The sequence below is a fragment of the Nelusetta ayraudi genome, unplaced genomic scaffold (genome assembly GCF_046127955.1).
Source record: "Nelusetta ayraudi isolate G7.1 ecotype Tasmania unplaced genomic scaffold, CSIRO-AGI_Nayr_v1 ptg000009l, whole genome shotgun sequence".
NCBI classification, from domain to species: Eukaryota; Metazoa; Chordata; class Actinopteri; order Tetraodontiformes; family Monacanthidae; genus Nelusetta; species Nelusetta ayraudi.
The window spans coordinates 1,626,870-1,639,269 of NW_027466059.1; the positions used below are offsets into that span (position 1 = coordinate 1,626,870).

Genomic DNA, 12,400 nt, shown 5'->3' on the forward strand with positions numbered 1-12,400 from the left:
AGATAATGTATCAACAACATGTACGATATAATAATTAAAAAAGAGTGCAAAGAGTGAATACTACTACTACTCTCAACAATAATGATGGTTGCAATATAAGGGCCTCATAAGCACACCGGCCATATTATAAAAGAGTGTTTGAATGTTTATTTGGGCATAAATTAGCAACATTTTAATGTCCATAAAAAATAATCCCCAATCTTCTTGGTTGAACTTGCCAGCTGTTTAAGTCAGGATGTCTATCACACTGTTCCTACTTTTGTTTCACTCTTTTCTTTCTCCTTCTTTCTTTCCTTCGGTGGTCATTTTTCCTTTTGCGTCAATTTCGTTCATTTTCACCCACTCAGAAAAGTGCTCGTTCAATGAACTGCACTTACTGGATCCGGTCAGCTAATATATTATTTTATTTTGAAACTGCGATCGCGACTCCAGTGATTTTCTTTCCGGTTAATTCGGGATATGAGACAAATGAAACAGCAGGAAAATGGCACTCGGTGAGACGGTCATCCACCTGCTGCAGAGGAGAGGAAGGAAAGAAAAAGGGGCATAGGAAGGGAAGGGGGGGGGGGGGATTAAAAACATTTGCTTTCGTTTTCTACCAAATAGACAACACACTTTTCAACATACAATAACAACACACAACTACCTTATTTATGTTTAAATTAGATTAATATAACAATATTTAAATTAATACGTTTGATTTTTTACAAGAGCGATGAGGAAGTGATCGAGCAGTTTTCACTTCATTGATGAAAAAAAAAATAAATAGAAGTGGCCCATTACCTTTCCAGGACTGTCATGGCATTATTTTGAAGGCAAAAAGCCAATAAGTCATAATTAATGCTATTGTATTAAATCTAGAATTTTCTCACAAGACGGTCAAAAATAATTTTGTTTCCCACTTTAGATGAATAAATAACTATTCGAATTAGACAAAAACAATCTAAATTCTACGGAGAAGTCACAAGACACAACCAACAGAGGGCGCCCAAACACGTAATATAACCGCCAAGCACCACGGACGTAGCCATGCACTCATGACCCGTTTCCTCAAGAGGTCGTGTCAAGAGCATCCAACCGTTGTCAGATGTCGTTTGGGCTGAGTGGGAAAATCCTGTAATTTATATCCATTCATGACATTTTCAAAGTGAGCATGTCCGAGGGATTAACTTGAATAGTGCTTTAAGCCTCTGTAAACATAGTTTGTCACAAAGAGATTCTTGGTTCTAAACCAGAAGGAAGTTTTACTGAGTTAAACTCCTCCATATGCCAAGTTTTTGTTTTTTCGCCTGGTAAACATTCAGTCAGTGACATTCTCTCACAACAAAGTTGAGCAGGAGCAGCGGCAGAAAGCAGCACAGATAGATAGATAGATAGATAGATAGATAGATAGATAGATAGATAGATAGATAGATAGATAGACAGATATATAGATAGATACAATATAGATAGATAGATAGATATACTTTATTGATCCCAAAGTGGGAAACTTCACAACTACAACGACAACTACAGTTGACCGTCAATCTTTAAATAAAGCAATTTATTTGTTCTTGTAGACGCAACCCTTGCATGATTCACTTAGGCATAGTTGGTACAATTCTAACCCGAGTACAATGTCACACCAATTCATTATTATCCATCCATCCGTTTTCTATACCCACTTCGTGGGCCTCCAAGACCTGTTGCAGGTGAGGCAGCAGCAGCAGCAGCAGCAGCAGCAGCAGCAGCTCCTCACTGAAGATCACAGACAGATTCCACAGAAACACAGCAACGACCCAGGTGGGTCAGTGCTGTTTATCCAAAGTCACAAATGTGAATCAACAATACATGATGGGACAAACTACAAAAAGTATGTTTAGGAACTGAATGGCTATCCATCCATCCATCTTCTATACCCGCTTCCTCCTGGGTTCCTCCAGGAACGCGGGGGTCTGCTGGAGCCTCTCCCAGCTATCACAGGGTGAAGGCAGGGTGACACTGTGCAAGTGGCCAGTACTTCTTCTTCGTGTTTGCTCCTTCTTAGTCTATAAATATCTCTATTATTAATAAATATAATCTCTATTCTTTTCTAGTCAAATAAAGACTAGATTTATTTGACAAATAAAAGTCAAATAAAAAAACAAACAAACTGCACACTTGAAACCAGACAACAGAATGATAAAAAATGTCAAAGAAATAAAAGGATCAAGCCTCCCCTGAGAGCACAGGGACTGCATAGGCACGCAGACAGCAATGAAATCATTGAGGTACAAAGGTGGCACGCCATTTTGCATTCTTTACGTCAATAGCAACAATTTAGAATCATCTCTAACGGTAACAGGGAGCCACTAAAGAGACCAGCAGTTCCTTTGTTCACTGCAAATTGAAAAAGTGAAATGAAGGAACTATCTGTAGCAAACCACCATCAGTGGTTGATGGAGCAGCCAAGTGACGATCAAAGGGCTGTGGTGCGATTTATTTAACTTTCTAGTTTGAATCAAATTTGTACTCAGGCAGATATGCTAACGTTAACTTGTGGAAACTCAAGACGACAAAAATCAGTTTCTCTCTTCACAATTGGAATTTGTTTTGTTTAATTCTTCGTTAATTGATACTAGAGATGTTTTTTGCTTTTTAAAGGAGATAATGTTGATGATGGAACAGTGCAAGTCCCTACTGGACGCGATGTGCTCACTCTGGGGGGTTGCATAATACAGTAAGTGAGGACAACACACCATCCTTCCTATTTGATGGGAGTGGGACTGCCTGGAAATACATACATAAGATTAATAAAATATTATTATTCTTAAAAGCCTTCCCCCATCTTCTCCATCCAGCTTTTAATTTGTCTAAGACAGAAGGTACATCATGCGCTTGGTTATTGAAGCAACACATACTCAAGCGCGTCCCCATTTAGTGAAACTGACAATAGTTTCCAAACAGGATGTCAATTTGTACCTAAAGTAAGAATTGTGCTGCTTTGACAAGCTTGACACTGGGTGCGAAATCTTCAGAGTAATGCCACAAGAGAACCTCTCAATAAACCCTTTGCCAAACAAATACATCCGTGAGCATGGTTAATGTTTGTCAGGCTCCTCATATCATTCCAGAACAATCACCGGACCACCTTTGAAACTACTGTAGAAGGGAATATGATTAGACTAGTAAATTTCATAAATTAGATAAGATTTCTGTGACACATTGTAAAGGGAGGGGTTTATTTGTTGATGGTTGGATGTCATTTCATCACAGCCCAACATTACACTCTTCCTTATCCTTTCAATGTAATATGCATTACTAAAAGTTGGTGAAGGTTAAATAAGTTGATGCCGAACCTCGTCCCGAAAAATTACTTTGAACTCAACTTAATTTTTTACTCACATGAAGTCCGATGAGGCCTACGAAACCCATAAAAATGGTTTTATTATCTTTAATAAAATAATAAAACTGACCTGTGTAATTCACACCCTCAGGTGACACCTTTAACAATACAATCTGTCAGCCACAAAGACATTCAGATACATTTCTGCTTGTCATTATGGCCATAAAGGACAAGAGAAAACAAAACGAACAAAAAAACCCCACAAAAGTCTGAAGTTCTTGCACTCAAAATGTTATGCTTTTGATTTCTACCGATAACAAATTTGTTACAAATCAGAATAAAAAAAACAACAGAACACTCAGATTGAAAATGTGTCACAATCTTTTCATTGAGGGAGTTTTTAAGTTAAAGAATGAAACAGATTACAACACATTTCTTTACCAGGAACAGAAAAATGAACAGAACCAAGTTAAACAACAGAAAGCTGTTGTGATGTAGGTGAAGGATCTGAATCTCCGCCAGGGGAAGACGCGGCTCAGACTTAATCCATCTGGTTTAGCATGAAAGATGTCACAGTGCAATGCAAAAACTGCATGTCAACTATTTGATAAGATGTACGTTGTTTCAAAACAGTTTTCCTTCCTTCCACGTGAGCTTGTTTTAAAATATTATCTGAAGGTCACTTCATCTCACAAGGTGATTGCTATTTAGACACAGAGGAGAGGAGTCGACCAGTTTGCCAGGCGGAAGAGGGCTGCTAAGGCAAAGGAATGACAGATCTCCATAACATTGATCCATCCATCCATCTCACCCAGACCAGGAGGGGTGTTAGAATTATAGTAAACACTCAAAAACATGACGTCGACAAGCCTGAGGCAAGCACATCAGTCAGTTTGGGTATAGATGCATTGCACATGAGAAGATTTAACACAATCCTGTGGTTAGAGAAGAATGTTCAAGAGACCGCGGAGTTGTTCTATTACACAATGAGCGAAAGTGAATGCAGCTTTTGTCCTTGACTGTCTGAAATTGCCAGCAGCCAGTTTTGCACAGTTCAAAACTTCAAACCGTCATCCGCACCAACCCTGGAGCGATGACTTGTTGGACTTCTTCACCTTTAAAGAGGTCAACTTCTTTTTATAGACGGGCACAGTGTTCGTTGGGGATGAGAAACAGTGCATGTGGAAAGAAATTAAATAAAGATGATGAACGATACAACAAAAAGAAAATACGTGGGCCCTTATATTTACTAAGAAATGAATACGGGATTCCAGAACATGAGACAATGAAATGATCGGTTATTTAGGATCTAATTTAAAAAACAACAATCCACAAATCTTTATAATGCAAACATTACACTCTTCCTTATCCTTTCAATGCGATATGCATTAATAAAAGTTGGTGAAGGTTAAATAAGTTGACGCCGAACCTTGCCCTGAAAAATTACTTTGAACTAAACTTAATGTTTTACTGACAAGAAGTCCGATAAGGCCTACGGTTAACATCAAAAACCATAAAAGTGGTTTTATTATTTGTATAAAACATGCGACCTGTATCCTTGACTGTCTGAAATTGCCAGCAGGAAGTTTTGCACAGTCATTCATCCGCCCCAACCCTGGAGCGATGACTTGGACTTCTTCACCGTTAAAGCGGTCAACTTCTTTTTATAGACGGGCAAAGTGTTTGTGGGGGATGAGAAACAGTGTATGGGGAGAAACCTAAAGAAAAAAAAACACGTGTGGAAAGAAATTAAATAAAGACGATGAACAACAAAAGTTGGTGAAGGTGAAATCACTTGAAACGCCGTACCGTACCCCAAGAATAATATTCCTGCAATCAAAACAAGATTTCTACCGATCACACATCTGTTACAAATCAGAGCAAAAAAAACAAAAAAACAAAACACTCAGATTGATAAAACCTCACAACCTTTCCAATGTCTCTTTTCATAAAACAAAACGCTACGAAAAGAGAAAGCACAACCGTAACCACTGTCCAAACAAGAATGAAAGTTAAATAGGAATGTAAAACAGTCACTGAAGGAATTTCAGAACAAATTCACATTTTTCAGTTGAGTGCGTCCACCACCACCGTTGTCAGTCGGCCCGTCAGTTGCGTGCGGTCTTGTTCTGGTCCGGGGCGTCCTTCTGGGCCGGCAGCCAGGTGAACTTGTACGGCTGCAGCGGCAGCAGCAGGTCGAGGTCGAGCCTCTTCTGCTCGGCCTCGCTGCTCACCGTCCTGTAGCCCAGCAGCGACATGGCGCCCTTGCACACGTCCTGCACGCGGCGGACGGTGCTGAAGGGCAGCGCCGTGCGCCAGGCCTGCGACACGTCCTTGGCGTCGCGCGACGTGATGTAGAAGGCCTCCTTGCGGCTGCCCGTGCCCTTGCCGTGGGTCACCCTGTAGATCCAGTCGGCCAGCCGCGTCGTCATCTGCAGGCCAGCGAAGCGGTAGATGGCGTTGACCTCGCCCAGCGGGTCGCGCACCATGTCCTCGAAGCGCACCATCTTGTAGCGGCCGGCCAGGAAGGGCGGCGGCTTGCGCACGGCCCGCTCGTTGATGCGCACGTGGCTGCGGCAGATCTCCTGCATGGCCTGCACCTGCACCTCGGCCGCCGGCACACTGCGGTGCTCCAGCAGGATTTCGCTGTCGGCGGTCAGCGAGTTGGACGACTGCTCGCGGGAGCGCGTGACGGCGCGCGGGTCCCGCACCAGGTGCACGATGCGCACGTCCAGCGCTGGGTCCCGCAGCAGTGGGTAGAGGGACTCCAGCTCGAAGAAGCGCACTGCCTTCAGCACCACGTGGCTGTGGAGGGCGCAGGCGTTGTGCGCCCCCTGCAGGCCGATGGCGTCGCAGCGCCGGTCGCACTCCGATTGGTTGCTCAGGAGGCCGCGCGGCGTCAGGCCGCACGCCGGCGGCGAGCACAGCGCCCGGCTGTGGCTCCACATGAACACGTTGGAGACGTTGTGCGTCTCGCTCAGGTACGCCTCCAGGCCCGAGAAGTCGCAGCGCAACAGGCCGTGGAACAGGTCGCGGACGTGCGCGCGCAGCATCCGCAGCTGCACCGAGTGCAGCTTGGACCACACGTGCCAGCCGGGCTCCATCAGGTAGAAGACGGACGGGTGCTGGCTGAACACCTGGCCCAGGAAGGAGGAGCCCGAGCGCCACGACGACAGCAGCAGCACGTGGACCTTGCTTGCCGGGGGGCCCGAGGCGCACGGCGTGATTTGGTAGTACCAGCCGCTGAGGAACACCACCGTCGCCCCCTGGAGGGCGAACAGGAGGATGAGGGTGCCGATGTTTGCCCGGCAGCGAAACATCGCGACCAGGAGGATGGCGAGGACGAGCGGAGATCAAAGCCGATGGAGCGAAGCGTCTCTGGGCTCCGTCTCAGGGAAAGCCAGGGCCGAGGCTGCGTAGAAAGAGTCAAATAGACAGGATTTAATAGATAGAATAGAATAGAATAGAATAGAATAGATAGAATACAATGCCTTTATTAATCCTACATTAGGGAAATTTGCATAATTAATTCCAGCGATTACTGAGCCCAGGGTTGTGGGGGTCTGCTGGAGCCTAACCCAGCTGTCACTGGGCGAAGGCAGGGCAACACCCTGGACAAGTCGCCAGTTCGTTGCAGGGCCACATAGAGACAAACAACCACTTGCACTCACATACCATACAATGTTCAATTGACCTCACATGCATGTATTTGAACTGTGGGAGGAAGCTGCAGAACCTGGAGAAACCCCACGCAGACACCGGGAGAACATGCAAACTCCACACAGAAGAGTCCGAGGCCCGGAATCGAACCCACAACCTTCTTGCTGTGAGGCGGCAGCGCTGACCACTGCACCAAAGGGGAGATAGACGGCGTTTTGCAACAGCGTTGATGCTACCAGACTACGTTGGGTGTAGTTTGCAAATATGTCCTGTAAGATCAATTATGTCATCCCGACTAAAAGATAGACGGCGACGTGTCAATTCACAAGAATAATAGTACAAATGAATTTCTTCAAGTGAGTGGCAAAGGCAGCCCAGTGCTGCTACTGCTGACAGTCAAATTATTCCCGCGTGTACACATCTCAGTACAAGTGGGATTTGCACTCTTGGCACTGGTGCCCCTGTACCCTTCCAGTTAGTGAGCTCGTCCCTAAGAAACTCTACTAAATGCTCAAAATACACAGAGTGACGAACGAGCGGGGAGACGAGACGATCTTTGGCCTGCGTGTGTTTCCTGCGGCCGTTGCTAACGCGACCCTCGACGGTCCGGCGCCGATGAGGTGCGAAAGCCAGCGGTGACCTCGTTCTGGGACCACGCCACTGCCCAGTAAGCCCAGCCATTGCTGCATAGTTACAGCAGCATACACGGTGTAAAGAGAAGAATTAAAGAGTGCAAAGGGGTGAATTTAAAAAGAAATAAAGAAATTAAAGCTGCAAACTTTTTGATTTGCAGATTTTTACCTGTAGTTTTTTTTTTTAAGTGGCTGTCAAACGTAAAATATAGGCCTTTAGAAGACAAACACGTAGGTGTTTGAATGACATCTGTAGGACTTCCGTAAAGGAAACTGCAGCCGTTCCACTCAAAAAAGTGGAAATAACTCACTTCCTGTTTGTCGGGTGACTAAAGTTAGAGAGTACTAAATGGCGGGCTTGAAGAGACGAACGCGTGGAATTTTTCCCCATATTTTTTCGACCTTCTGGAACCCCTAGTGGAAGCTAGGCCCATTTCTAAATTTTGGATGCCTCGAGTGGGCGCTAGAGAGTGGAATTTTGCCTTTTTCTCTTCACCAGTTTCTAACATATGGGGCAGATTTAATTTACATATTTTGTATGGTAAGGTGGTCAAATTTGAGCGCAAAAGGGCGGCGGAAGAATAAGAATAAACATACGAATAACAATCGAGTCTTTGCCTTGCGAAGGCCTGCTCTGATGAGAGCAGGCCTTCGCTGAGGCTCAGTCCCGAATTACAAAATAATATTGTTTATATACTGTACATCTACATGTTAACATTTGTATATGTCATACACTTACGCATGTCCTTCTGTATTTCTATATTTGAATTGTTTATTCATGTATTTACATCTACATTATGGGAGCTTTGTTGTTCACCTTGCAACTCACTCTGGCCTGTCTGCCACTCTGGCTACTGCTCTCTCTCTCTCTCTCTCTCTCTCTCTCTCTCTCTCTCTCTCTCTCTCTCTCTCTTTCTCTCTCTGTCTCTGTCTCTGTCTCTGTCTCTCTCTGATTGTACAAAGCGCTTTCAGATGCCTTTGGTTGTGGTTTAGCGCTGCACAAATAAAAGTTGATTGATCGACTAAATACATTTTTTTTAATGTGTGCCGTTGTACAGGCAGCAATGGCCTGCGGTAGCAGCTCCTTCTTGCGCTGAGGGTGCGGCAGCCTTGAGCTGAAGGAGCCGCTCAGGCTCTCCACAGTGTGGTGTTGTTCCTGATGGATGTGAGCTTGGCCAACATCCTTCAATCCGTCACCTCCTGGATGGAGTCCAGATGACCGAATCTTACCACAGAGGCAAAACTAAACCAACGGTGACCGAGGCGAGTCCCTCTTTCATTGATTACAGCCATCACAGAACAACCTTGTTCTTAACTAACCTTCACTAGTACTACAACCACTGGCAGGGGCTTCTGTTTGGTCATAAGAAGCTTTAGTCTGCAGCACTTTCTTCTTCCAGCTAACCTCTGCTCAGCAACAACTTAATCCTCCTCCTGCCAGGTGGGGAAAAAAGGCACTCAGCAACAAGCCCATCACTAACTCTGCAATGAAGAGGCTGCAACGCTCTACAGTAGCTACGCTTATAAGTCGTTAATATTCAATGTGAAGGGGAGGGCGGAAGTGGACAGTCACAACACTAACCAACGTTTCCGGTCATCTGCTAATTTTTGACTGTATTTCCGCCTAACACGGGACATGTGTACTCACTTAGTGTCCGAAGAAGTTGGGCATCTATGCTAGTGTGGGATTGTTGGCAGAGCCACAGACCCTGACCCCTGGGTCACGACACCTGAACTGGAAGGATTAGTTCGTTAGTTTATAGTATTCTAACTGTTGTGGACAAGGATTATTCACGTCTGATGGAAAAGTCACGTAAAGACTGACAGATATTTTCTACCTGTGAGGTTGTTTTTTTGACAGTATTTAGGTATATACACAGCACTAAGCTCAAGAACTGAAAAACAAGCTTCACAACTCAAACCCAAAGAGCAACAATCACTCAGCAATCATTCGCTGTCAGAACATTCCGTTGTCTTCACGCATTGCAATAAAAACATTTTGTTTTCTATTAACTTTATGGCAGGAAATAATTGTAATCACGACACAGCAGCCTCGTAAAATTGAGTACCGAACCAAACCCAGTCGCAACACAAGCACAGACCGTTTATACAAGAACAACACCGGAAAACAGAAACAGACGTCGTGTTCTTCTAAACGTCTGGTTGCAGACCAGGACTGGTGATCAGCAGACGGAGGTGATCCAGGCATACCGTAATGTGCTTGTGCTCACTGAACAAGCCCCAACGTGTACATCTCACCTTAAGGACGCAAAGATAAACAACAGGCATAATGACAGATTTCCCTTCCTCTGCCTTCATATCTTTCTTTCCCTTCATTTCCCTTCAGTCTTCTTCTACAGCTACCAAGGTCAACACTGACTGTTTACTTGAAAAACACATTGCGGTTTTATTACTTATTATCTCATGACCATAATTAGATGCCCACGTCACTATTTTCCCGTGACATAGCCTTGTAGTATTTTCTATCCTTAAAGAAGAACCTGCTATTGTTATTGTAATGTGTAAGCGTGATTGAATTCTTGAGCTGTAACGTCATATTAAGGATATTATGTGGTCTGTCAACTTAGGGTGGACTAAATATGATATCACTGATGGCCTTAGCGTGAAACGCACGGCCCACCACTGCAAAATACTAATGTAATATAATTGTATAATGGAATTTATAAGCCTCATAAATATTTCATTCTCAATTTCAATTTTGGAAAAAATGATATAGTATATTTGACAGTGATGATGAAATGTTCTTCCTCCATTTTTCTGTCTTTATAAACTTTTTTTTATCTGTACCTTTTGAACATAAGGAACATAAATTTCAGATTGTCTTATTAAGGAATCACACCTCAGGCAGAAAGAGAGACCACAGCTCAAAGTAAACTCTCCTGTGAACTCACGAGCTGGGGCTGGGCCTATTGCATGCTGTGCTATTTGAAAAGTGTAAGTTCCGCCTCTTAATACAAGTTTTTTTTTTCTTTCGCATGAACCTTCTAAAAATAGTATCACAGCTTTAAACGTGTGGCGCATTAATGTGAGCACACAAGAAAAGTACTCATGTACTTGCATGTACTTTTCAAGAGATGTGGGGAAAAAATGCATATAATCAACTTCTCAACATCATGCAACGTTACCTAAATAGAAACATACAAACAAATGCAACGTCTTAGATGGATACATGATAATTCAATAATACAACAACTGCGCTAATGATCTAATTTAGTGGCTCAAGTGATATTCAGGCGCACTGGTGCAACTTGATCCAATTTCTCTGTATAATTACGTCAACAAAATTAGGTAAAGCAAAGTTGGATTACAATTTAGTACTTTTTTTTGCTACTTTATTTGCTCACAACAACAACAACAACAACAACAACAACAACAACAACAACAACTGAGTTTGCCCACCAACATTGTTACGCTTTCACTATTTTTCATAAGAACAGGATTTAAGGGCTTGGCAGTAGTTAAATTCCGCTGGATGTTTTTTCCTGCAACAGTTCAGTTCCACCCTCAATATAATTCAATATACTGTATAATCCATACATAACGGGAAACCGTGCTGAATACACGTCATAGCCTCCATGACCCTGTCCTCTGGCCGGGTCCATTGCAAGTCAAGTCACTGAGCCTCGCTCCGTGGGACACCGCAACAACAAGGCTCGCCACCAAATGTTTTAATGTATTATCACAGCGTGAAGCCAAATTTCTCGGCTCTACTTCCGACGTCCCAACACTCCTGCCGTGTGTCCTGAGTGCAAATACAGAACCGCTTTATTTTGTCAAGGGGCTCCCTGTGTCTACATGCCGGGGAGGAGGAGAGGGGAAGGGGGTAAAGGTAGGGGGTGGGTCGCCATGGACCCTTACAGCTAGTTTGGTCAAAAAAGAAACAAAAACAGGAATAAAGTTTTTTTCTTCCTTCTTTAGTTTTTTTTTTATTTTTTTTTTATGACTTGTGTACAGTTACCGGTGATACATGGGGGACAAGTGTGTGTGCGTGCGTGGGGGGGTTCCGATGTAGCCTTACCATCCTAGAAAAACAAACTTCGTCTATTGTGGAAAGTGGCCCCACTATTTCCCCCCCTTCCCCGAAAAAGGCGATAAAAACACAATTATCCTACCTGTTTCTTTCTTGTTTCGCCTCGCCTCTGTCTATCCCTGCCCCTCCACTTCTCCTCGCCGGCGTCCTCCTCGACCGCCAGCCGCCCGACTCTCTCCTCCCGGTGTGGTGCACTTACAACGCGGCTTCTGGGACGTGGCGGCGCCTGTCTGTGTGCGGAGCTCACTGGCGCTGTGGCGGCGGGGGCTGAGGCTGCAGCCCGGTGGGTCTACCTGGCTTCAGCGTCCTGTGTTGTAGCACTTCATGCTTTTACCTGTCAAACTCGCTCTTTCGAGTCTGAATGGTAGGGATGGCCTTGTGACACTGAGGCTTTGACGCAAGTTTAGAATCCTGGGCTAGAATTCCCAGCGGGGTGTCGCGCCCGCCGGCAAGCTGCACCCCCTCCGCTTTCACCGCTGCGTGTCTGCTGACGTCATCGCGCTGAGCTCGCACGATGAAGTGCTACAGAATTCAAGAGTCCGGCGGTGGCCAGTGTGCTGCGTGTCTGCCGACGTCATAGCGATGCCAACAGCTTTGGTGTGTGGTGGTGGGGAGTAGTAGAGTGGGGCGCCGTGTCACGACTGGTCTTGAGTGAATATATGTAACACCACGGCTAATTATTTCATCATGTATTTAATTGGTCCCTGGTCCTGTGCTGTAGCACTTCCGGTTGCACATTGTTTACTTGTTTAC

General features: G+C 44.6%; 1 protein-coding gene across 1 annotated transcript; it reads right to left on the minus strand.

The window, feature by feature from the left end:
- Positions 1-3,374: 3,374 nt before the first annotated feature.
- Positions 3,375-11,971, minus strand: chst6 (carbohydrate sulfotransferase 6). Its single transcript, XM_076019284.1, has 2 exons — positions 11,730-11,971; positions 3,375-6,716 (listed from the first exon to the last, which is right to left on the minus strand). The coding sequence occupies exon 2, from the start codon at positions 6,622-6,624 to the stop codon at positions 5,413-5,415; it is 1,212 nt and encodes a 403-aa protein (XP_075875399.1). The 5' UTR covers positions 6,625-6,716; positions 11,730-11,971; the 3' UTR covers positions 3,375-5,412.
- Between the last annotated feature and the right edge of the window lie 429 nt (positions 11,972-12,400).

Excerpts from the sequence above, each read along its gene's own strand:
- chst6 (XM_076019284.1), bottom strand. The coding sequence starts at position 6,624 with ATGTTTCGCTGCCGGGCAAACATCGGCACCCTCATCCTCCTGTTCGCC.